Source organism: Protopterus annectens, chromosome 2.part1, assembly GCF_019279795.1.
Source record: "Protopterus annectens isolate FY-2018-M chromosome 2.part1, PAN1.0, whole genome shotgun sequence".
NCBI lineage: Eukaryota > Metazoa > Chordata > Ceratodontiformes > Protopteridae > Protopterus > Protopterus annectens.
Window position 1 is genome coordinate 956,340,814 of NC_056729.1, and position 27,745 is coordinate 956,368,558.

The 27,745-nt window shown below is 41.8% G+C and overlaps 1 protein-coding gene across 1 annotated transcript in view; it reads right to left on the reverse strand.

Moving 5' to 3' along the window:
- The window catches only part of CC2D2A (coiled-coil and C2 domain containing 2A), a 3,655,067-nt gene that overhangs the window by 3,225,569 nt on the left and 401,753 nt on the right, over positions 1-27,745 (reverse strand). The window contains exon 6 of the mRNA XM_044062582.1: positions 6,861-6,965. Within this exon, the coding sequence (XP_043918517.1) occupies positions 6,861-6,965 (105 nt within the window). The remainder of the gene's footprint in view (positions 1-6,860; positions 6,966-27,745) is intronic.

Here is a 27,745-nt window from a genome sequence, read left to right on the forward strand (position 1 = left end):
CCTCCATTACAACAGCCAACATCCTTACCATCAAAAGAAAAGTGTCATCAAAGGACAGGCTGTTAGGGTTGCAAGAATGACCTCCGAAAGAGATGACCTATTACCTGAGTTTAGATTTTTGATGGAAGCATTTTTAGAAAGAGGCTATCCTATTGAACTTATTGGTGAAACCTTGGAAGAGGTTTACCTAGGATGGGGGTTGAAATATAAACCACTGTTGGGGCAGAAATGTATTTGTAAAGAACATTTAAATACTAACACGAAGAACTTCCCTAAAGCATGTATTGTAGAATACAATGAATTTTCAGAACATTTTACTAGAATAATGGAGGAAAATTGGTCTATTTTAAAGACTAATAAAGAAATTTATGATATAGTGGGGAACAAACCACTTTTGACATATAAGACAGGTATGAATTTCAAGAGGTTATTTGAGAGAGGAAAATTTGATTTTGACAAAAAAGCAAGGAAAGGTACTATCAAATGTGGCAGTTGTCGACAATGTAGATATATTAATGAGGCAGAGGGTACAGTACTTAGTAATGGTCTCAATAGTAAGGTATCCTTTAGCAAGGGCAACTGTTACACTAGAATGTTAGTTTATTTAGCCACCTGCACCACATGTACAGCCTTTTACGTAGGCAAAACAGAGAGGGCACTCAAAGAGAGAGTATACGAGCATATCAACGACATTAAGACTAAAAAAGAGACGAGTGCCCTTTACAAACACTCTGTGGAATGTGTGGGCTTTGTGGGTTTTAAATTTGCCATTTTAGAAACCATTAAAATGGATATGGATAGAGGTGATTTGAAAAACCACTTACTAGTTAAAGAGATTAAATGGCAGTTGAGACTGAAATCAAATTTTAGGCCTGGTCTCAATGAATATATTAACATCAAAGCTATTCTTGTGGACAAGGCTGCCACAGTTTAAAAACATGTTTTTTATATACACAAAAAACATAAAAAATGTTGGTAATGTGTCCTCCCTTTCCTCTTTCACATTTCACATTTTAACAGTTTATTTCAATTCAATTTTAATTTTATTTTATTTTATTTTCCATCAACATTTTTACATTTACTTTTTTATTTTTACATTTATATTGTATTTTATGTATATTTTTCATATATATAATAATACATAATATTTGATTTTTTGTTATGATTTTTTGTTATGGTTGTTGATTCCTTGGCCTTCTGGTAACATTATTAGATTACCATAACCTGTACAATACAGTTTTCAAACCCTCACATATACAATATATAAATAAATATTAAGATATTTTCACTGTTAATTAATATGAGCATTTTTAAAAAAACATGAAACAGGTTAACTAACAATGAATTTTATTTGGTTGACCTTATTGAATTTTATTTATGTTCATTTCTTCATAGAATTTTATTGTTATTTGTATTTATATTAAGAATAATTTTGCACAAAGTATAACAATTGTTTTAAAATGTTAGAATTTCATGTATTTATATGTACAGTTGCACTTTAACACTTTAACATCTAAATTTCAAAAGAAATGTAGGAATTTACCAAGGGGTTAAATGTTCTAGGTATTTTAAGTGACTAATTGTATTAATTTTAATTTAATTGAATAATTACGTAGTTTAAGAACAGTATAAAAATGTGTGGCACTGATAATGAAGTATTCTGAAGAAATCTGCTTAGGGCAGATGAAAGCGCTCAATCTGGTGAATGTTGGTGTAATAAAGCCTTAAAAACGTGTTGGAACGAAGTTTTTATTGGTATATAAAAAAATGAGACCACAATAAATCATTTCAAAACTTTTCTCACCTTTAATGTGACCTATAACCTGTACAATTCAATTGAAAAAAAAAACAAATCTGTTAGGGGAAAAATATAAAAAATAAAACAATGTACAATAAATGGTTGCATAAGCATGCACACCCTTAAACTAATACTTTGTTGAAGCATCTTTTGATTTAATTATAGCATTCAGTCTTCTTGGGTACACACCTGCCATCAATTAAAGAGACTCTGTCTAACCCCAAATAAAGTTCAGCTGTCCTAGTAGGATTTTCCTGACATTTACTCAGTTGCCTGCTACAGCAAAAACCATGGTTCACAGACAGCTTACAAAGCATCAAAGGAATCTCATTGTTGAAAGGTATCAGTCAGAAGAAGGGTACAAAAAAATTTCCACAGCATTGGATATACCGTGGAACACAGTGAAGACAGTCATCAAAAAGTGGAGAAAATATGGGACAATAAGTGACGTTGCAAAGAACTGGACGTCCCTCCTAAATTTATAAGACAAAATAACTGGTCAGGGAGGCTGCCAAGAGACCTACAGCAACATTGAAGGAGCTGCAGGAATTCCTGGCAAGTACTGATTGTGTACTACATGTGACAACAATCTCCCGTATTCTCCATATGTCTAGGCTATGGGGTAGGGTTGCAAGAAGGAAGCCTTTTCTTACACAGAACATCCAGGCCCGGCTAAAATTTGCAAAACAATACATCAAGTCTCACAAAAGCATGTGGGAAAATGTGTTATGGTCTGATGAGACCAAGGTTGAACCTTTTGGCCACAATTCCAAAAGGTATGTTTGGCACAAAAACCACTTCACATCACCAAAAGAAGACCATCCCCACAGTGAAGCATGGTGGTGACAGTATCAAGCTTTGGGGTTGCTTTTCTTCAGCTGGAACTGCGGCTTTAGTCAAGGTGGAGGAAATTATGACTAGTTCCAAATACCAGTCAGTTTTGGCCTAAAACTTTCAGGCATCTGTTAGAAAGCTGAAGATGAAGAGGAATTTCACCATTCAACACAACATTGACACCAAGCACACATCCAAATCAACAAAAGAATGGCTTCACCAGAAGAAAATTAAAGTTTTGGAATGGCCCAGACCTAAATCCAATAAAAGATCTGTGGGGTGATTTGAAGAGGGTTGTGCATAAGAGATGCCCACGCAATCTCACAGATTTGGAGCGCTTTTGCAAAGAAGAGTGGGCAAATACTGCCAAGTCAAGATGTGCCATGCTGATAGACTCCTACACAAGAAGACTGAATGTTGTAATTAAATTAAAAGGTGCTTCAACAAAGTATTAGTTTAAGGGTGTGCACACTTATGCAACCAGCTTATTGCACGTTTCCCCCCCTAACAAATTTGTTTTTCAATTGAATTGTACAGGTTATAGGTCACATTAAAGGTGGGAAAAGTTTTGAAATGATTTATTATGGTCTAATTTTTTATATAAGAAAAAACAGGCATTTTAACAGGGATGTGTACATTTTTTACATCCACTGTACATCTAAAGAAGAAACAAAATGCATTAAACTGACATGTTATACATAATCCAACACACAAATTTTGCTTCATGACAATCCAACTTGTCACAGATAATTTGCGGATAGGGGATATATCCAATCGCACTGAGTACATGGAAATGTGATGGATAGCCAGGTTACAAGCAGACAAACAGCATGGACTCAATGGTGTGGTCCCTTTAAAACTGGCACTCAAAAGGCAGAGACTGATGAGATAAGATTTTCAATTGGTGATTACCCTTTAAAATGCTCCAAAGGAACAGGAAAGAACAGGATCTGAAGGTGGCTGATTAAGCTGAAAGAGCTTGTCCATTGTTTTGTTTTGAATTTCTTGGATTTACTTAAAAGTTTTTACCTTGTTATCCTTGGGACTTGAACTTTGAGCTTGGATTTTAGTTTTTTAATTAATGTGTTTGATTTTAACAGTTCTGCCTGGTAACAAGATCTTTTTATCCTAAGCTGTCCCCCTGAGAAACTTCCTGGCCATGACAGATGCCAGAGTAACACGGGATTGAAGAAAGGTTATTACAGACAGAGCCTTGGGGCAGGCAGAGATGCTAGCATGGGAACCGTCTAAAATCTGCAGTCAAGGAAAATATGATCCTGGGAAAGTATCAGAACTGACTAATGGAAGTTTATAGCGAGTCCCAGACTCTAACAGGGAAGGAGTAAACCTGATATCCTGAAGCAGAGTCAAGGGGGAAGGAGAATGAATAAGCAGATCATCTATACAGGGAAAGATCTGAATACCTCAAACCCTGCAAAAAGCAATGACAGGAGTGTGGCACTTGGTGAATACCCTTGGAGCAGTAGAGAGGTGAAAGGGCAAAACAGAGCACTGAAAATGCAAGGAAGACACAGAGAAACATAAAACTTTTCTGAAGAGGGGATGGATGAGGATGGGAAGATATGCATACTAAAATTCCAGAGATACCAGAAAGGCCTGAGTAGAAGAGGAGGAAATAATATCTGCGGAAATGACATCTTAGGGTGGTGTTCAGCCTGGAAAGATCTGGAATTGGTCTCCATGTGCCCTCCTTTTTTGGGATCAAAAACATCATAGAATAAAACCCCTTTGTCACTTGGGGAGGAAGCATGACTTAAATAGTGCCCTGAGCAAAAAGAGAGTTAAAAACCTATGGGAAATGTGAGAGCTGCTCCTGAGGAGGCTGATGAATTCCTGAAAAGGGAGAAAGGGACTTCAAAAACATGAAATATCCCTAATGGAGAACGGACAAAACCAAGGAGTCTGAAGTGACTTGCAGCCAATTTGGAAAAGACAGGGACAGATGGAGGGACAAGGGAATCTGGCAAAAGGAAGGAGGAAGTAAACTGTCAAACAGAATCCAACTTGTCCTGGTAAGCAGGTTTCTGGGAGGCAAGAATCTGAGTAGACTTTGCAGGAGGCAACAGCTAGAACCCTTCTTGCTCTTAGGAAGAGAGCAAGATTGCCTACAAACAAAAGCAAACATAAAGGGACGATTCCTCTGAAATTTGGGAATAGGAGAAACAAAAACATGTTTCAACTCCTACTAGACTTTGCCCTTGTCCAGGACACACTTGAAAAATTCAGCAGCAGCAGATCCAAAAAGACTTTTATTATCAAAAGGAGCATCCAAAAGTTTGGCCTTAATGTCAAGGCCTGATGACGAAACCAAGAATAACACCTCATAACTGAACTAAAAGCAGCAGCCCTTGAAGAGGCATCAGCTGCATCATAGCTGCTTGAGATGGAGTGGCATACAACTTAAGTACAACCCAACAGCGAAAAGGCTGAAACCTTCACCTCAGAGTCAGGAAGTTCAGAAACCACCTTAGAAAGGAGAGCCAAGACATACCTGTTCATATGGTAGTTAATGGCTCTAAAGGATAAAGTGGTAGCAGTTTAAACTTTCCTGCTCAGCCTATCCATAGCCCTATTATCCTTATCAGAAAGCAACAGCTTGGTAGAGGGCAATAACTTGGATGGCTTGTCAGAGGAGACTGACACTACAGAAGGGTCATCAGAAGGGCATTTAGAGAAAAATTTGCACTCCCCAGGCACTTTATAGAGTAATGTGGCTTCTTATGTGCAGCAGCTGAGAGTCAGGGGCTACACACGCTGCCAAGAAAGTATCCAGAAGGGCAGCCAGAACAGGAGGAATAGCAGATGGCTTGGGAGACTCCATCTGTAGGAGCTTATGATATATTTTCTGAATCTCGCAGACATGAGAACAATTCCACTTAAAATATTCTATAATACGGGTAATAGCATCCTCAAAGTTGGGCTCCTCTAGGGGGAATCTGGGCTTATGGAATCCTCCTCCTCATCTAAACCGTAGTCCAAGGGGGAAGAAATTTGGGAAGAGTAATCCAAAGATTCTTTCCCTGAGTCCAGGTCCTCATCCAAGGAAACCAATTCCCTAAGTCTCTTGAGTGGAGTAGAAGACAATGAAGGAGCAGAAACAGAGACCCCTTAAGGAGGCTTCAAGGCCATCAAAGCATTAAATAAACCCGGAGTGAAATCCTTCCATTCACAGTGGGGATCCTTAACAGGGGAATTATGCTTTGTTTTTTTTGTTTCTTTTTCTGCAGGATGTTTACTCGAAACACCCTCACAGATTCAGACCTTTGGCATGACTCAATAATGGTGGTAGGAATCTCCTCCCTAACATCTGAGGAATCCCCCTCAGTCCTTCAGATATAATCAGTCCAAGTTCCCCCTCAACATCAGGTACAGATGTCTGAAAAGCCTCCAAGAATGAGCAAGAAACTGGATCCATGCTGGCTTCTGACTGGGTCATGGCAGAGGCATCTGAAGCAGCCACCAGATGGTCCTCCAGGCTTTCACCAGCCTATAGAGAGACAGCAGCCAGATCATACCTAACTTTTTTGGCTTTCTTCTTGACAGACGGCTGGCCCTTGAGAGAGAAATACTCGGTCACAGCACCTTGAGCCAACTTCTTAAGATGTTGGTTCTCCAGATATATGGACAAGGAGGACAGACAACTATGAAGAGTCTTAGGCAAAAATGCCTGGTAGATATAGCAGTGCATATGATCATAAGTAGCACCCAAACAGAAGAGACATTGCTCGTGATGGTCTTTATGATGAATTTGCCTCCCACACTGCCATTTTCCCTTTTAGGATGACATGAAAACAGTAACCACAAAAAAGAGAAGAAACCCCAATAGGGCATTTACCTAAAAACATAGCTTGGTAACCAGCACAGCAGAAGGCAATTCAGACCGATGTTCAACAATGGCGTTCAGACTGGCAGCAAACAATTTCTGAATGTGTGCGTATGAACATCACCATTATTCCTCTATGCCTTGTGCAGGGAGCATATGTGTGATGTACAATGCCTATACGAACTAAAGGTTTTGGTAAACTGGATGGACGTTTGGTTGTCATTGGCAGGTGATCCCTTAGGTAAAGAATACTGCAACAGTGATATGGTAGGACGTCTGAATTAATAACAATATATTTAAGTAAACTTGCCACAAACTCAGCAGCTTTTTTAAAATCATTAGTCGATGAGAAAAAAGAGAATTTTTATCCAAAGTGATTCTTACATGTTGTTTCTGCCTGACTTTGCTGACAGCATCTTGAAACCGCAATCTTGAAGAAGGAAACATAGAAACATCATCTTGTGTTCTTTTAAATGATTCCTCATCAACCTGTTCAAAGGAAATTACATTTTTAGAAGGCATCTCAATCATAACATAATGCAGCAAAAGTACAATTGTGTACACTTAACATAAATGTAGATGTTTGAGTGTAGTCACTGTTGCAGTCATCACACTTGTGTTATCTGCCTGCAGGTAGCCCTTAGTCGGCCCGAATACCAGAGACTTAGTATTTCTGCATCGGATGCTGTCGCTCCAAGACTGAAGTCAGGTCGTCAGGGGTATAAAAACAGGCAGCCGATGCCATTACATCAGTTTTTCTTGCCCCGAATGTCAGGAGCCCCCCAAATAGGGAGCTAAATTATGGTGGGGAAAACACCACCAGTAAAAAGTAAATACCAATACCCCTGAAAGGGGTGAATAACAGCCATAGAGAGGAGAGAGAGAGAGAGAGAGAGAAAACAGGGGGCTGGAGGAAGGGAAACCAGGACTGCAACAGTGAATACACTCGAACATCTACATTTATGGTAAGTGTACACAACTGTACTATGTTCTTCGTGTTTCACTGTTGCAGTCATCACACTTGGGTGGATTCCCAAAGCTGAAGAAGGGTGGAGGCAGTCAAAAAGAGTTAGGGCTGGCTAGTATGCCTTGCAGGACTGCTGTTGCAAAACCTGCCCTGGATTTGGAAAAGATAGGCAGGTGGTAATGCTTGGTGAAGCTGTGTACTGAACTCTAGGTAGCAGCTTCCAGGATGTCCCTGGTAGGAACTCCCCTGAGAAATGCTGTAGAGTTAGATGTTGCCCTAGTTGAATGCGTTCTGACCCCCTGAGGGGTTGGTTTCCCATGGTGCTTGTAACAGAAATGGATGCAGTATGCTATCCATTTGGAAATTGTTTGTTTTGAAATGGCCTTACCCTCTCTACTCCTGTTGCAAAGTTGACTAGTAACTGGTCAGATTTTCTAAAGGGCTTAGTCGTATCAAGGTAGAATCTGAGCTGTCTGTGCACGTCCAAGGAGTGCAGAATCCTTTCCCCTTTATTTTGAGGATTAGGGAAGAAAGTTGGCAAATGGATGGATTGGTTGAGAGCCACACTGGACACCCACTTTAGGCATGAAGGAAGGGTTAGTCCTGAGGGAAACCCTTGTCAGCATGGAAAATAATGAAGGGTTCCACTGCCATAAGTGCTTGTAGCTCAGACACTCTTCTAGCTGAAGTGATGGTCAGAAGCAAGGCTGTTTTCCAAGAGAGGAATTATAAGTCTGCTGACACAACAGGTTCAAAGGGTGGAAGCATGAGCTTTTCCAGTACAAAGTTAAGGTCCCAAGCAGGGGTGGGTGCTCTACTTGGTGCTTTAAGTTGTTTGCCCCTCTCAGGAACTGTTTGATAAGAGGGTGCGAGAAGAGAGATGGCTCAGTGTTGTAATGAGCCAAAACGGCTGAGGCATGTATTTTAATGGAGGAGAAGGACAGGCCTTTGTGGAGTAGATCTGCTAAGTAATCCAAGATTAGAGGCAGGGAGGGCTGACTTGTGTCCTCTCCTTTGGATAGAATCCAGGACCAGAACCTTTTCCACTTATCAGCATAGGATTTTCTTGTACTGGGTCTTCTGGCTTCAAGAATGACATCCAGTACATGCTTGCTTAGAGTTGCTGGGGGAGAATTCAAGGAATAAGCCAGGCTGCAAGATTTAGGATTTGCAGCTGAGGATGCAAAATCTGTCCCTCCTGCTGAGAGAGCAAGGTTGGGTTCTGGTGTAGGTGCCAGGGTGGCACCGGTGACAGGCTGCACAGGCGTGGGTACCAGTGTTGGAGTGGCCAGTCCAGGGCAATCAGAATTGTCCTTGGTCTGTCCTGCCTTATCTTGAGTAATACTCTTGAGAGAAGGGGGAGGGGGCAAAGGCATAGATTGAGATATTTACCCACAAAGCATCCACTTTCCAGGCCCTGCTGTGAGGATTCCTTGTGCAGAATTTGCTGAGCTAGTGTTTGTAGGGGGAAGCAAAGAGATCCACCTTTGGGGTCCCCCATTTCTGAATCAAAAGGTTGAAGGTGCTGGGCTCCAACTGCCACTCATGTGGGTCTAGGGAATTTCTGCTTAAGTCGTCTGCAGTGAGTTTTGTTTGCCTGGCAGGAATCGAGCTTGCAGATGGACTTGCATGTCCAAGGCCATGTGCCACAGGGCCATGGCTAATCTGCACAGTGGGTAGGAGTGGGTTCCCACCTGCTTGCTGATGTACCACATAACTGTGGTGTTGTCTGTTTTTATTAGCAGTTGACCTGGAAAGAGTAGGATTCTGAAAGCTGTCAGGGCATTCTGCACAGCTAGCATCTCTTTTTGGTTGATGTGCAGATGAACTTGACTTGGGCTCCAGTGGTCCTGAATGCATTTGCCGTCCATGTGTGCTCCCCAGGCATAGTCTGATGCATCTGTGGATAGGGTCTGGGCAGCATGGGGTTGAGAAAAGGGCAGTCCCTTGTTGTGGTAGCATGCTTCTGCCCACCAAAGGAACTCTGTCCTTAGACAGGGTATGATAGGAATGACTGCTTCCACGTCCTGAGAATGTTGGCACCAAAGACTTTTTAAGTACCATTGAAGTTTCCTCATATGCAGTCTTGCATATGGAATTAGCAGTATACATGAGGCCATGAACCCTAGAGCCTGCAGTATTTTTCTTGCAGATAGCTGGGTACTGGTGGCCATTTGTTTGAAGTAGGCTGTCAGACAGACTTGTTTTTCTGAAGTGAAGAATGCCATCTGGGATGTTGTGTCCAAGCTTGTTCCCAGGAATACAATGTTTTGACAGGGTACCAGTTTTGATTTCTTTTCGTTGATGGTGTACCCCAAGGAAGTGAGAAGATGTTTCACAAATGTCAGGTGCTGCAACAACAATTCCTGACTGTCCGCCTGAATCAGGCAGTCGTCCAAGTACAAGAAAATTTGGATATTTCTCTGCCTTCAGTATGCAATGGCTGGAGCCAGACATTTTGTGAAAACTCTGGGCACAGTAGAAAAGCCAAAGGGAAGTGCAGAGAACTGATAATGCATAGATCCTGCCCTGAAATGTAGATACTTCCTGCATGACTCCCTTATGGGGATGCACAGATAGGCTTCTTTTAAGTCTAGGGTGACTAACCAGGCATCCTTGGCTAGCATAGGAAGAAGCTGTTGCAGGGTAAGCATTTTGAATTTTGGTACCACCAGGAAGGTTTTGAGAGTTGAAAGATCAAGGACTGGGCACCAAGAACCCTCTTTCCTGGGTACCAGGAAGAGTCTGGAGTAGAATCCTTGACCCCTCTGTTCTACTGGAACCGGCTGAATAGCTCTGATATTGAGCAAGGAAGCTACTTGGCTTTGAGCCTGTGCCCACTGGTTTGGAGGAAGGTCTGGAAACCCACTTGGGGTTGGCAGTGAATGGAAATAAAATGTGTACCCCTGGGATACAATGTTGAGGATCCACCGGTCCTGTGTGATGGACATCCAATTTTGTGCATGAAGGGCAAGTTTTTTTCCTAGGGGCACAAGCAATTGGGCAGGGCTTGGGAGTGGAGTAAAGAAGTCATTGTGAGTTTTTTCTGTAAGGCGGTGGCTTACCACTCCCTGCTTTAGGGGTGGGGGCACTCCATTGCTTAGATCTCTGCATACCCTGAGACTGTAGTCTGGGTGGACTGTTTCCCCTAGGTCTGGTTTGAGAAGGCCTGGAGGGGGCTGGAAAGGACCAGTGTTTGGAAGGGCAATGCCTAGTGAATCTAGGGGGTTGCACTTGTATGAATTCTTTGTCTGCAGGGACTTATCTTTTTCTTCCATCTTTTTAAGAACCTCTTCTGCTTTGGTGGCAAACAACCTGTCCTTGTTCAAAGGAGCTATAGTAACTTTGATTTGACATGGTCTGGCAAGGTCTGCTCCTTGAGCCAAGCATGTCTTCTCAGTACAGATCCAGTGACTGCTGCCCAGCAAAATACTTCTAGGGCATCAAAGCCACACTGCAAAGTATGCTTACTGACTTGGCTTGCAGAGTGCATAAGCTCCTGCAATTCTTTATTTTCCGCACAGTCTGTAAAGGTTGCCACTTTTTGTTTAATAAGTTCCATAATATGCTGCTGGTACTTCAGCATGTCAAACTGACAACTCAATGCCCTAACAGCAAGAGTTGCAGAGGTATATACCTTCTTACCCCATCTGTCCAAAGCTCTGGAATCCCTGTCCGAAGGGGTGGGATTCTTGGCTGTAGTAGCCTTGATACCTTTAGACCCCTGGGAAATGATCTCTGGGTCAACAGTAGGATTCTTGAAAAGAAATTTGTGAGTGCCAGGTACTCTGTAGTATCGGTCTGATTTCCTAGGGGCAGGAGGGTAAAGTGTCAGGAGTAAGACTGGATTCCATAAAATCATCATCAACTACATCCAGGACAGGGAGTATTGCTAAAGGCCTGTGCTGAGGCAACTCTAGGAATTCTCTGAGTCTCTTTTTGGACTGAGGATAGTCTTGGCATTCCCAGTAGAAATGCTCTCTTAAGGTATGCAAGGTTTCACCAAAAGAAAAATCCTCTGGAGGGGAGGCAGAGGGAATGGATTCCTCTGCATCTGAATCCTCATAAGCAGATAAGGGCATGTCTTCATAATCAGAAATCTCAGAGTCATCGAACTCCTGGTCTGTTGAAGCTGAAGGGGACTGGTCTTTTTTTCTCTTAGCAGGGGGAAGGCTGACTTCCCCTAATCAGCGTAATAAGGTCTTCTGCCATTTTAAGCATTTGTTTTTGTGGCACGGGAGCAGGTGCATGCACTTTGGTCATCGGTTTTCTAGACATAGTGCGTACTCTGGGCCTAAGAAACCCGGTAGTTTTGGTTAAAAAGAAGTCGTCTATTTGAGTCGAACATCAGTTGAGTGAAGAACTGCCTCAGAAGCCAGTGCCTGCACAGCGGCTCCAGACCCATCCACGGTAGAAACATCCACAGGTTCCATAGTCGATGAAGAGTCCCACGGCATACCGGACTCTGAATGGGTCTCGGTAGAGGCCTGCAAATCCATTAAAGCGCCTCACTGAGTACCAGCAGACTGGCGACTAGCTTAACAGAAGCGTTGGCGGCAGTTTTGGACCTATGCAGTCTGTCTCTGTCTTTATCCTTACATTTTTTTGCAATATCAGTAGTCAGATGGCTTACCGAAGCCATTTCAGAATACGGAAATCGAGAGCAAAAGAATTTAGCGACAAAGAGAGCCTGACGACGAATAGTTTGGATGCTAAACAAGGCACAAAACCGACAGCAAGGTACGTCGTGGTCTGGGCCTAAACAGGTGACGCAGTAAGAATGAAAATCTCTGTGAGGTATTTGCTTTCCACAGGCAAGACAATTGTTAACTTTTTCTGACATCGGTTACAGCAAGAAAAAAGGATCCACAACGGGGTACTAGGCCTTAGAAGACTTCAGTATTATTCAATTCGTAAATGAAAATTCAGGTAGCGGCCAACCGGCACTTGCAAACTGCTTTGGGTTCGGGCTCCTTGGCAAGAAAGAGTGATGTAATGGCGTCGGCTGCCTGTTTTTATACCCCTGATGACCTGACATCAGTCCCGGAGTGACAGCATCTGACGCATAAATACTAAGTCTCTGGTATTCGGGGGGACTGAGGGCTACCTGCAGGCAGATAACCCAAGTGTGATGACTGCAACAGTGAAACAAGAAGAACTTCAAGGTTTCAGTGAAATGTAGAGTCTCTTGAAGGTGGCAGACAGTGCAGGCATAATGTAATGAACTGGGCAACTTCACAAATGCACTCATTCAATCAATTTAACTGGCAATGGGGCCAGGGTGATTTATGCCATACCTCTTACATCTGGAAGTACACAACAGGGCCAAGGTGCTTTGCACCGTATCTCTCACACCAAGAAAGACCTAGGCTTAACAAAATGTCTAGCTAGGACGTGTTAAGTAAGGAAGATTGCAGAGTGACTGTTGACTGTTGGAATGTAATGTGTTTAATGGAGGCGAGCCAACACTGCCAGCATTTACAGCACAATAACTAGAGGTATACTTGTGTATTTTCCTTTCAATATCCAACTACACAGGCAAAAAGAATGACGTCCCAGGAAAAACAGCAGGCTTTGGCTACTAGTTATCCAGTTTATTTCATCCGCCATTGACTTTCAGTTCCAAGATCTGGATAAATGATTTCTGTTAATGGCTATACTCCTTTTCACCATGGATAATACATGTTAAAGAAACACTGGTACAGTAGTGATTACAGAGCATTCTCAAGCTAAAGGAAACAGAGAGACAGCATAATGTCAGCAGTACTGAAACAACATAAAGAAACAGACAGCATAGCAATGCAAAGAGGAAGAACACATTTAATTACAACAAAACAAATTAGAATTTTACAAAAATTCTCACAAAACATGTGTCTATATCTGCTGATTTTAAGCTTTTCTGAATGTGAAGTAAGCAGCACAGTACAGGAGATAGCCCTACAGTCTCACAGTGGTTGGTTCTCCAGTTTGGTTACTGGCAAGAATTTCTTTCCTTTTCTGTAGAGTCCATATTTTTTCCATGTGTTTGTGTAAAATTTCCCCAGGTGCTCTAGTTTACGAGTAACATACTAAAGACATAGCTGTGGATGAAATGGAAATGTTCTAAATTGCCTGAAGGTGCTTGCATGGTACTCGCACATGTGTGTATGTGTCTGTGTATGCGTGCATGCATGTGTGTCTGATACTGGACACGTGTGTGTATGTTCTGCAAAGGACTGGCATAATACCCAGAATTAGTCTTCTGCTTTGCGCTCAGTGAATACTGGGATAGGCTCTAGCTCAATGTGATCTTATAAAGAAGATAAGTTCAGAACTATGAATGAATTAATGTGAGGTCTTCCGACATTCATTTACTCATTCAGTTATTAAACTACATGGGCAGGCTAGAGCCTATTCCAGCATTCATTTAATTTAACATGGCACTGGGCAATAACATTGCTGGTCTAAGTATTAAATGGTCAGAGTGTCTCCAGCAGGAAATCCCTCTTTCATTCTCTTGGGCTTTACACAACTCTAGACCTATTTTAACCACAACAGTGCCTTGTATCAAGGGACATTCTTGGGAACACACTGACAGAATGCCTTCTTAAGATGGTCTAACAGTTCCAAATGATAATCTAAATTTTACTTTAGGAAATCAAGTACTAGGATCCTTGATACAAGTATAATGATAGTTGTACACTGGGGTAGGGTTACCACCTGTCTCACTTTGCAAGGGACAGTCCCTCTTTGGGCAGTTGTGTCATGACAAAAAAATATTAAAAATGGCAAATGTCCTGATATTGTAGGACATAATTATGTCCCATATTTTATGTAATAGTTGCATAAAATAGTTATTTCTGTATCTAAAATCCCTAAATGTTACAAGAAACAGAATAAGCAACTAAACTGTTACAAGAATAAACTTTTATTTAGGCAAACAAGTTAAGTTCTATCCTTTGTACTGACCGTGGGTATGTGTCGGCCTGTAAAATCTGCGTGGTGTCCCGAAAATGTCCCACTTTGGCCATTTGAAAAGGTGGCAACCCTAACACTGGGGGGGTGCTCCCTGAAACTTGTTTCTGGTACTCAAAAGGAGCAACTCACTATTTGTTTCACTGGAAGTGGTAATGGCCACCAGACATGTAGGAAGAGTCCAACAACAAGATATCATACAGGACTCAATGGCTATGGTAACAACGTTAATTCAATAAATCCTGATGGATACAGTTGCACACCATGAGGCCAGTAAATAATATGACTTGCAGAAATTTCAGACCACCTTAATGTAAATCACCAGCAGCTGCAAGACAATCAGGATATTTTAAGACTGCATTTCCACTAACCCAGTCTGTTGCAAAATCCACTCATCATGTGTAATTTTAAGTTTTACAAGCTCAGAAGTAAGAGTTGGAGGAATAACCTCAGAATCATCATGTTACCTGAAAAAAAGAAGGGGGCTATCCCATGGCAGTATTCAGGAAATAGCTGGTTCAAGTTTTTCAACAAAGTAGCACCCCACAATTAAAGAAACGGCATACAAGGTATCCTCAAAAGTGCATATCCAACATACCCAAGTCTTCCATTTTTGACATTTTGGATTATCATGACAGAGACATGCTTCTGAGGAGAGTAAAGGAGCAAGGTATTCATTCCCAGCTAGCTATAGCATGTGCCAGGTTGCTCCTGACTACAGCAATGCCATGTTTACTAAAAGAAAGGACGTGGAGTTAAGTGCTTAAAAAATCAAGGGGCTGGAGAACAAGAGCCAGTTTAAATGCTCAAGCTACACTTACTATTTTTGATCCTCTTAGTGATGCAGAAGCCATGCCACACTGAACACCCTGAGTAGTAGGAAGACACAGCAAAAGGAAAGAACAGTGATTTAATAGGGACTTTAGATCAATATACCAGCATTAAAAGGACAGAGTTATCCATCCATACAATTCCAGGCAAACTGACCAAGGAGACCAGAATAAAGGTTTCTGCACTACATATTCCTGTTTCTTCATGAAAGGTCCCAGGACTCGTAGTATGCTAACACTTTTTCAGGCAGACTTTGCTAACTCTAACTGGTTTGCCCAATTACAAAAGTAAAGTGAGGATGAAGAGGAATCCATGATATTTGACAATCCAAACTCCACTCCTTTGGAGCTTGTTATGCTAAACTCAGCAGAGGAAAGGCTGGATAGATTTAAAACTAGGGCAAAAAAGTCACTAATGGAACAGTCACCATGTAAAACCCTGGCCTGCTAGCTTCTTTTCTGTGCACTTGGAGGCTCTTTCTATGAAATATCTTGTGTCAGTTAATGACAGTTTCTCCAGTTTGGACTAAACTGATGCATTCTCAGTTTTTTCAATACTGAACTTTAAGTATTTTAGTTTTACTAGTTTATGGGGACATGCTGGTTATTGGTTAAACTGGTATGATTTAATTTCTGAAATGGCCACCAGGGCAGAAGGTCTGCGCGGTTGAAGGGCTTAAGCAGACTAAATAATCCTTTGGGATTTGCAAGGGCAAGACCTGCTCTCTTTTGGCAATCTGCTCACAAACTGAATAGTCTGTGCATATTACTAGTTGACACAGGAAGGGTAACATGCAGTATGGTATACATATCTACTTGTTCTTTCTTTTTTTCTGTGAGATGAACAACATGTTTAATGTTTTAATGTTTCAAATGAGGTGTTCTGGTTTGTCGTCCTCTCCCCCCGGCAAATCCATGGTGTCACTGCAATGTTACTCTTAGCATGGTTAGACACTGACTTTTTAAGAGGAGGGGAGGAACTGTACGGTTTGACTAGGTTGTATTTAGTACCTAACTAAGACTAAATTAAAGCTGATGTCATGACTCAAGGAGGTGCAACAGCAGCGGAGTGTAAATATGATTTTAGGTTCACAGGTAGTTATTAGGCATGCAATCCAGCAGGCCACTGTGGAGCCAAACCCAATTTTCCAGTTGCCCCACAGCATTTTCTTGTTCTGTTACTTGCTCAGATTTGCACAGTAGGTAAAAAGAGGCTGACAGAATCAAACTATGGACTATAGGGAAAGCAAGTTGTTAGCAGCTCACAGCTTTAATCCTCTGTGCTAACTGCCAGACTGAATTAATCCAACCTTCTGGCATTGGAACAGAATCCAGAGCCTTCTAAAATGAAAGAATCAAATGCAACAGTGCTACCAATTGAGGCCCTGATAAGTTAAAATAAACTAAAAGTTGATTAAGAGGCATTACACTCTGACTTACAGCTTTCAGATCTGAGAGCTTGTGTGTGAAGTCCTGGAGATATGCTGACTTACATTTATTTTCCCCATTAATTCCTGCTTTTTAGTTTTACTCTATTCTTTTGCACATTTTCATGGTTTTCTCTGATTTTCCTGAGTTGTAAAGTGAAGAACTTTTTTCTGGAAGAGTGATTTCTGTCCTTAAAGCTGTGCAAGTTTTTTTTAAGGAAGTAAATGGAGCTAGTGAGTACATCAACAGAAATGTGCACAATTAAACTTAAGGGGTATTCACCAAGCTGGATTCCACACACATTGATAAAAAGTCAATCAAGGTAGGCAATTTCTCAAAGCAGGAAATTACTGAAAGGCATGATGTGGAGCTTATCATGTTTTCTAGGAATGTCAGAGGTTTGGCAAACGACAATTGGAAAGCTTGCAGAGAGTGCCTTTTAAACACTGTTTCTAAAGTAATTATGATCCTGGAGATTAAATTAAAAAAAAAAAACAAATGGTTGACAAGTCTTTTAAACAGCTGAAAGACTGGTAATCAGTGAAATTTCATTAAAAAGCACACTTATCAACAAACATAGTGGTAAAAGCATATTTCAACTGGATCCTGGTAGACCAGAAGGGAGATAAGAAGAACATGAGGGTACTAGGAAAAGCTGAAAGACAGTTAGGGACCATAATGTTATGACCCTTTTACAGACACATGTAGGATGATGTACTTCTAATGCAGGAATGCTTTACAGAATAAGACAGAACAGAAGGTGGGGGAGGAAAAATGTAATGCTTCATTGGAACAAATCCTAAACAGGCTTCCAGCGGTGAGAACTTTCTTACCTAGGATAAACCAGATATTAAAAGAATATATCAAAGAATATAATCTGGCAGATGTTGAGGCATAACCATGTAAAATTTCAGAACTTGGTAGAACAAGTTCATAAACATTGAGGGTAGAACACATTCATAAACATTGAGACCTGATGGCCAAAAAAGACAGATTTACATATACCAAGTTTAAGATTGCCATGTCTGAGAATATACATTTTCTTCAAGGTATAGTGATCCCAGAGTTGATATATCTAAGACTGGGGTCTTGCAGGACTGTTTGTAAGCTTCTTCGCCCCCCCAAGCCTTTCTGTGTTGGAGGGAAGCCTTCTAGCTTATCAGTGGGAGTGGTAAGCACTAGGTAGCCTATCTACCACAAGAGGAGTGGTTTCTGGCCCAATAGTTCATTGGCAGTTTGGGCAGTTTTTTCCATCTCTTTCAACTTTCTGATTTAAAAGCCCACATTTGCACTTGTTTCCCACCTTTCCTATAACTAGTCTAGTCCAGATACAGATTTGCTGCATCCAGGACTGTTTGTAAGCTTCTGAGCCCCACAAGTCTTTCTGTGCTGAAGGGAAGACTTCTAGCTTATCAGTGAGAGTGGTAAGCAATAGGTAGCCTATCTACCGCAAGAGTGGTTTCTGGCCCAGAAATTGTAGTTTATTGGCCGTACGAGCAGTTTTCCATCTCTTTCAACTTTCTGGTCTAAAAGCCCGTGTTTGCACTTTTCCTGCCTTTTCTGTAACTATTCTAGTCCAGATACATATTTGCTGTATCCAGGACTGCTTGTAAGCTTCTGAGTGGTACCAAAGACTGCTCTTCAGTTTTTTTCCTTAGATCTGCTAGTTCTCTCCTCTCCTGCACTTTTACTAGCGTATTAGTCTAGCACTTTACCAAACTTCTTGTAGCAATTATTGTGGCACACAAAAGTGCTGTCAGCACTAAATGTTCTACAAGGAAACAGCTCCAGTACTTATTAATGTCCACCCCTCCAGGCATGTCTAAAGGTCAGTTCCCTGAGCTTTCTCCTATTAACCTGGTGAACTTGGGCATCCTGAGGCAATGTAGCAACTCCCTCATGTACACTGCCTTCTCCTCTTACCTCCCAACACTCAGACTTGCGAGAGACGCACTTATATATCCAAATTGGAAGCCACGCACTCTCCAGCCAAGACTGGAATAGCTGGACAAGAGGAGAAAGTCAACACTTGCACCACACCACATAGAACACACAGCCCTCCAAAACACACACCAGCACTGCCTCCACATAAAAACACAAACCACACACCCACTTTCGCGGAGGCTCTCAATAAAACTCTACCCAAACAGCAGAGACCTCTAAGGCAGAAACACACTCGACCACCACAACACAACACTAATAATGAGACACATGACTCTCCTAAACAGTGTGCCACTCAACCAAAGCCCCCTAAGGCAAAACAGTATGCCCAACACACTAGTCATAGGTGACTCGATAGTGATGCACACTGATGTCCCACTCACTAAGTTGAATAAGGAGAAAGTAACAGTCAGCTGCCAGGATCTGCCTGCACATGCACTCAGGTCTCTCAACAAAAGATACAAATAAGACTCAGTCATTGTACATGTGGATGTGAATGACCTGAGACATACCTCCTTGGACTACATGAAGAGAGACATGGAGGAGCTTTCGGATTATGTAGCCCAGGCGGGTATGACCCTAGCCCGGAGCAGCATCCTACCATCACCCAGAATGATACCACAGTACAAGCAGAAAATGATTGATTTTAACAATTGGCTAAGTTTCTGGTGTCACTCTAAGGGGATCCAGTATCTGTCTGCCTGAGATGACATGATTGACAGACCTCGATGCTTTGCCAGAGATGGCCTGCATCTGTCACCCCTGGACTTCCAGATACTGGCCAAGGCTCTTACCACCCCTACAGTGCCTTTTTTAGGTGGTGTTCCAAAGACCAAATTACCACCATAACAGCTACAAACAAATGCAATCTGAGGGTCATGCTGCTCAATGTTAGAAGTCCAAATCTCAAAATGCATTCACTCAAAGCACTCCTTAAAATGGAGAACATTGACATTTGTGCTGTAACAGAAACCTGGTTCAAGGCAGCAGAAAGCACCCCTACACTACCAGGCTATAATTCTTTCCCCACCTTTCAGCCCCAGAACTTAGACCGAAGCTCCAAAGGCAGTGGTGTTTCCATATTTATGAAGGATACACACACCTCCAAACTGGTAGTCCAACATAACGCATCAGAGACACTTCAGGTGCAGTTAACACTGGGTAAGACAGCAATTCAGGATGTAGCCTGCTACAGGTCCCCAACCATGTCGCAAGACTCCCACTCCACATTCCTAAGCAGCCTGGAAAATATTAGGGTCCAACTTAACACTCTCATACTAGGCAACTTTAACTACCCCTCCATTAACTGGGAAAACTACTCATGTACCAATACAGTTGCCAACATTTACTGGAGTTCAATAATTACAATGCCCTGGACCAGTTCTTACCCCCACTAGAGGTAGCAACATCCTTGACCTGGTCATTACTAACATGGGCAACTGTTGCTCTACACCCTGATTAGATCTGACCATAAAATAATCACCTTGGAAATCCACATCCCTCCTACCCCCCCCCCGCCCACAAAGGTAACCACAATGAAAAACATCTCCAAAGCTAACTTTGGGCTCCTAAAAATAGAGATGGCTAACTTCACGGCATCCATGCAAATGGGGAATAGCTGCATGACTGCCGAATCATACACCAAGGCACTGTATAAACACGTAGACAAATTCATGGATCTCGCCATACCCAATAGAACCAAGACGCTCTCCTCCAAAAAAAGGAAGCCAATCTGGTGGTCCCCTGCCATAAACAAACTCTACAACAAAAGGAGGAAACTGGTGCAGAATAAGGTGAAGTGCCAAGATTGGAAAAACTCGCTTATCAGCCTCAACAAAAAGTTGAAATCCCTTATCAAATCCTCTAAAGCTAGCTATGAAAACAGAATTGCAGCAGACAGTAAAAGACAACCACAAGGCCTTCTATAGTTATGTAAAGAATCTCCACGGCAATACCCAGATTTGCTCTGAGCTACTGCACAATGTTACCTCCTATACCGAGCCAAAAGATATTGCCAATATACTGGCTGAATGATTCAGTGCCAACTTTACCCGTCTCTTCCCCCAAAGGACCAATCACAACACCAGTAAATTACCACGCACCCAGTATTACTGCTGCACAGGTAAAAACTTTACTAAACGCGCACCTAAAAACATACTGGCTATGCCCTTGCAACTCCCATTCTAATATCACCCACCACATCCAACCACTACTTTTCTTTCCACTCCACTAACTACCTTGATTATAGCAAGATCAGATGCTCATAAGCCTAGTACTTATTATACAGCAGGAACTTCTTATTGTAACATTTGTTAATGTCTGTTATGTACTTCACAGATAAAGATTCTAGTTGTCTATTGATGTACTGTGTTCTTCATCTGTAAATATGTTGTAAGTAATTGCAAAGTTAAATTGTTAATCGCTATGTAATCCAATGTAACTACTGTCTGCTTATTTTAACTGTGGAGCTATTCTCCCCGGGCCTCCGCTGAAAATGGACCTACGTCCAGTCGGACACTCCCAGTCAACAAATGTACATAAATAAATAAATAAAATAAATAAAACAGCACTGACCAAGACCAAGAATACAGCTTCTATGGGACCTGACAATATCCCTGGCTATGTTCTACATGAACTACAGAGTGAACTGGCACCTCACCTGTGTGTCCTCTTCAATCACAGCCTCAGCTCAGGCTTTGCCCCTACTGAAAGGCGCACTGCTACAGTCATCCCTCTCCACAAAGGAGGAGCGACTACAGACCTTGAGAACTATCGCCCCATTAGCCTGATGAGTCTGATATGCAAAGCTATGGAACACATCATCATGAACCTAATAAACAAGGATATATGGAATCTCTAAACTCTGGATCCCACACAGTTTACTTTTGTTAAGGGTAGATCATGCCTGCTAAACTTGGTCGACTTCTTTGAGTCAGTCACCAGAGCTGTGGATGAAGGCAAGGTGGTTCATAAAGCCTACCTTGATCTGGCCAAGGCCTTTGATACCATTCCCCAGTCAGCAATCATAGAAAAACTCACTAAGCTAGGCACCAACCCCTATATCACTAGGTGGGTTGCAAACTGGCTCACAGATAGAACCCACAGTGTATAAGTAGCTGACTCCAAGTCAGACTGCTGACAGGTCAAGCGTGGAGTCCCACAGGGTTTGGTCCTGGGTCCTCTCCTGTTTGGTATCTACTTCTCTGATGTCCAGGCCAACACGAAGGGACTCTGGATGACAAAGTTTGCAGGCGATTGCAAGTTGGGAGCGATTATTAACTCCCCAAGTGATGTTGACATCCTACAGAATGGCCTCTCTGAGACCAACGACTGATGTCAGAACCATGGCCTTAAGCTCAATGCCAAAAAATGTGTCGTTATCCCCTTTGGGAAAAACCTAGTTCCCATGAATTACCACACTGATGGTAGTCCACTGAATGCAGAAGGCGTTATAAGAGATCTGGGAAAACAGGTTGACAGCAACCTCTCTTGATCACCACATTGCCACTGTGGTCAGAAAGTCCTTCTATGTGGCACATCTCATTACTAAGGGTTTTGCATCAAGGAAGAAAGGTCATTGTCTCCCTCTACTCTTCCCTCATTAGGCCAATCAGAGTACAATGCCCCATTTGGCATGTACCTCACTAGACACCTGGAACAATTGGAGAGGCCACAAAAGTACCTCACAAAGAGGATCCCAGGCCTTAAACACTTGCCCTATATGGACAGACTCAAAAAACTCCAACTATTCTCTGTCTCATATCGCCTACTTAGAGGGAATCTCTAATTGACTTACAAAGCCATGTCTGACCCAGCTCTGTTAGAAATGCTACATCTAAAGAAATTCCAATCCCTCCGCACACACGCTCCAGAGACCTCAACCTCATTACCACAATCAACAGAATGTACTGGAGGGACAGGTTCATAACCCAGAGACTGTCCATGCTATGGAATAAACTTCCCATACATGTCAAGCAGAATCTTGATGAGTGGATGGGAAATATAAAATTCACCCTGGGGATAACTCCAGTGGCTCTACTTGACAGAGGCACTGGGAACTAAGGTCGGTGGCATGATGTCAGGGTAATCCTATGGCTGGGTTTGTAAAGGCCCCAGGGCCATTAGCCTAGTACACACCTATGAACCTATCAGGGGTAGAGGGGCTTGCCCCCTGCAAAAAAAGAAGTTAAAAGGAGAAGAGTAATGTTCAAGATTAGCTCTTCTCCTGGATTTTCAATTTTTTTTTTTGTCTGTCAGCAGTATGACTGCCAACATTTCAATAGAGAGCCTTATGGAGAGTGCTTCATCTGATGGATTCTGATAATAGTTCCCTTGCAAAGTCTAGTTAGCAGACTGGATTACTGCTTTGTCAATTCCAGTACATTTCTCTTGGTACACACAATACAGCCCGTATTAATATCACTCTAGTGTTAGATTTGCTATCTTAAATATGGGCATCACCATCTACCACCTCCCCCTTTCTTTTTCAGTTCCAGAAGTAGCAGTAGTTTTTCTGTGAGATGAGGGATACTATATAAATATCCTGGAGAAATATCCTGAGCAACCTTAGTAATGCACTGTACTGATAGGAGTACTATAAAACCCATACCAGATATACAGACACTCAATGGACACAGAAGGAAAAGATCCAGACCTGAGGAGAATGCTAAGGTGGCAGAAAAGAGCATTAAATAAATGTAGATGGCATATTTCAAAGGCACACTTCAGAGTTAGATTACAAAGTTTTTGAAAAAAATGCATGGAGCGAAAACTTTCATTTATCCAGGAAAGGAAGAAATGTTGGCTTGCTGTACAAATCCATAATTCCAAGTTAAGATCTCACAGGGCTGTAACACAGGACTCATAGCCAGTAATCAGATTTTGGTTAATATAAGGAAATTAAACTGTTCCAGAGCCACTCTGTGGAGAGGGACTTAGAGAACTAGAACTACCAAAATGCCCTCAGGGAAAGTCATATGGCCAGACGTCATATTTAGAGTATTTTACAAGGAATTCAAATGTATTATTAGTTGACCACTCTGGTATCTTTTCTTTTTGTTCAGGAAAAGGACATCTCACAGATTCCTCTTCACTTGTTATTATTCTTCTATTTCCAAAAGAGAGTAAAGCCATTTTGGATCTGGTCTTCTACAGACCAATAACCCCTTATTCAAACAGAAGGGAATTCTGGTCAAAATAGTGGCTAAGATACTGCAGTCTCTGCTGTCAAAAACTATGCATGCAAATACTTCCAATCAAAAATCCTACATGTTCTATATTTCACTGTATACTTGGGAGGTGTAAATATGTCCTACCATTGTTCCTTTGCAAAATGTCTTTTCGGTCTATCATCCAAAACTTTTCTAACCTTCTCTAATTGATTTTTATATTTATCAGTTTCTCTTCTAGGCTCAACTAAAAATTCTACCAGAGCTGGTCTTTTACTTAGCACACCCCATCAATCCCTAGTACAGAAGGAATGTCTAACCTGTAGTTCAAACTTCTGCCTGGCTTTATCCCTCTCTTTTGCTTTTCTCTCCCTCATTATTTGCTCTCAATATCATTGTTCCTTTGCCAATTTTCTCCAACAAATTCCACGTAATCCTACTTGCAACCACCCCTATTTGCAAATACTCCTTCCTCTACTCCCTCACTGGCTTATTCTAAAAATACTTTCTGCTACTTTATGAATATAATATTCAATAAGGTTGTTGTTATTCTCCTTAAGGAGCTGCATGCAAAATTATATTCTCTACTTATTTCTCAAACTTCCCTATTTTATCATCATCACCCCTTTTTACTTTGATTAATAACCTTCTGTTTCTAGTAGATACATGAGCATTAACTGCTTATTTCTACAGTATCCATTCAAGTCAGGTAATCTAAACACATTGCTCTATGGGGAGGATCAACTTATCCCAGTTAAAGTTTGCTCTCGTCCCCTCCCAAATATATTTCTTCAGCTCTACTAGTCATCATCCACAATTTATCCTCTCACTGATAGAAATATACATGACCTGCATCTAAAATTAAAGGGACTAAATCATTTCACTGCTTGTATCTTACTATCGATATCCATAATCAAGGGCTTCCAGTTCCTCAGCTTTTGTGTCTCTTCCCAGATATCCTTATCTGCCATAACACCTAAATACTTCATCTTATTGTGTCCCCATAAATCAGATATGATTACGTTATTGATCAATATTATTTACTTCTGTGTGTCCACTGTGGCATTCTTACTAGATCTGCAAAATGTGTTCAATTATGCTGAAATGGAATTTTGTGTGGAAAGTATGAAAGCTTTTGGTACTGACAGCCCTTTTCTACAGATGTGATACAAATTATACAAGAACACCAGGACTTGGTTGACTATGAGTTGTGTGTGCTCACCTCTTTTGACATATCAAGAGGTACAAGGAGGAGTGCCCAATGTCTTAGAGGTTCAAAGGTAAACAGGGGACCATGGAAGTAAATATTCTGGGAAGAAATAGCCAGTGAATAGATATGACTAGGCTTGTATAGCCCCTAGGGCCAATAGCCTAGTACCAACCTATGAACCCATGAACCTATTAGTCTGTAGATTACAAGTCTAGTCAATAACCAGAAATCAGAATGAAACCCTGTAACTTGTACCTCTGAAGTGAAGACCTTAACTATTACGACATCCCTTTCTGTTTATCTTTTCGATCAAAAATTTTGACATGTAAACTCAAGTAATAGCACATCTTAAGTATCCAGACTACTGCCAGCAAAAACCTATTTCATTACATGGTTCAGAGTTGAAGGGGTGGTTTGGATGAAAAAAACCCCACTGCTCATTTACTAGGGCTCAAAGTTAACCAGTGAGAATCTGCCCTATTTCCACTGCATGATAAGCAGTAAAGCACAGGTGAGTAAGTAAACGTGCAATAACCATTGATGTTCAAATGATCACTTTTGTAGCACCCTATGCTATATGGGTTATACCCTGCATAGCATATAACAGCTGGCCAGATTCCAAAGTCTCAGGGCACTTTCCATGTGCCCAAACCATTAGTCGGTTCAAGCTGAGCTGATTAAAACATGGATTTGGCCACCAAGCCCTTCAGAGATTTCATGTCAATTGAGAGAGGGAGGCTGAGGCCTCAGAGGATGTTGCTAGGAACAACTACAATCAAATGTCTGCACCTTGGCATAAACACATTAAAAACAAAAGGTGAGTAACACCTGTAGAAATAAGGAAAGAGTGGGACTTTGGATGCAGATCCTAAGGAGAATAACAGACATACATAATATTATATTCATAAAGTAGCAGAAAGTATTCTAAGAGCTAAGCCAACACAAGAATTGAGAAAGAAGAGTTTGCAGATTGGGATGATTGCAATTAGGGGTACACAGAATAGGCAAGAGGGGGCTAGAATTTATTGGCGTATACTAGCAAAGGAACCAAGGCACTGAGAGCAAGTTAACTAGAGACAGACCCTGGAAATTACCGGCCCATTAGCTTAACAAGCCTTATCTGCAAAGCTATGGAGAGGATCATCATGGACCTCATAAATAAAGACATAGGGAATTTGCAGACTTTGGACCCAACCCAGTTTGGCTTTGTCAAAGGCAGATCATGCCTTTTAAACTTGGTTGACTTTTTCGAAACAGTCACCAAAGCCATTGATGAGGGAAAGGCAGTCCATACAGCCTACCTCGATCTGGCGAAGGCCTTCGATACAATACCCCACTCGGGTATCATTGAAAAACTCATCAGCTTAAATGTTAACCCATACATCACAAGATGGGTTGCAAACTGGCTGAGTGACAGAACCCACAGGGTCAGAGTTGCTGGTGCCATGTCAGACTCAAAGCCTGTCACAAGTGGTGTCCCACAGGGCTCAGTCCTGGGCCCACTCTTGTTTGGCATCTACTTTTCAAGTACAAGCAAACACAGGAGGGTTATGGCTGACAAAGTTTGCAGATGACTGCAAACTGGGTGCCGTAGTCGAAAACACATCTGACACAGATATCCTTCAGAAGGGTCTCACAGAAACGGATGACTGGTGCCAGAGCCATGGCCTAAAGTTAAATGCCAAAAAATGCATAGTCATACCCTTCGGGAAAAACAAGGTTACCCCTAGCTACCATATAGGTGGTAATCCTCTGAGCACAGAAGAAGTTATCAGGGACCTGGGGACCCACGTTGACAGTAGCCTGTCATTCGACACCCATGTAGCTAAAGTAGTTAGGAAGACCTGCTACATTGCCCACCTCATCATGAAGGGATTCACATCTAGATCAAGGGAGGTCATAGTCTCCCTATACTCATCACTCATCAGACCAATGATTGAGTACAATGCCCCATTCGGAATGTATCTGACCCGACACTTGCAGCAGCTAGAGAGGCCACAAAAGTTCCTCACCAAAAGGATAAAGGGTCTCAAAAATCTGTCCTATGCTGCCCGACTGAAAGAACTCCAGCTCTATTCAGTCGCTTACTCAGAGGTGACCTTTGCCTGACATACAAGGCCATGTCAAACCCAGAGTTGATGAATATGCTTCACCTCAAAAAATCTAGATCCGTCAGAGCCACAAGGGCGGGAGACTTAAACCTCGACACAGCTATAAATAGGACGTGCTGGAGGGATAGATTCATCACCCAAAGACTCCCTATGCTGTGGAACAAAATCCCAGTATATGTGAGGCAGAGCACCTCGCTGGCCTTGTTCAAGAGAAATCTTGACCAATGGATTGGAGATCGCAGATATACTCCAGGGATTACCTCAGTGTCACTGCTAGACAGAGGCACAGCAAAATAATGGGTATAGTTCCCCATACAAAAGGGGTGGCTTAAGCCACAAAACTATGGGCTAGGCTTATAAATGCCCTCGGGCAGATAGCCTAGTATGAACCTATGAACCTATGAAGAAGACATTTGGAGAGCAGGCTAGAGACTTCCTTATCAGGGATTGATATCAGAATATAGGCAAAGAGAAGGGGATACGGGAATCCCAAATGAAAGACCTGCTCTGGTAGAGTTTTTAGTTGAACCCAAAACAGACTTTGATGCTAAAAGGGGATAATTAGTAGGGCATATAAAATACTGCACAATAAGTAAAGGAATAAGAGAAAGCTAGAAAAAAAAAGGAAAGAGAAACTGAAAAAGCAATTCACAAAGAAAA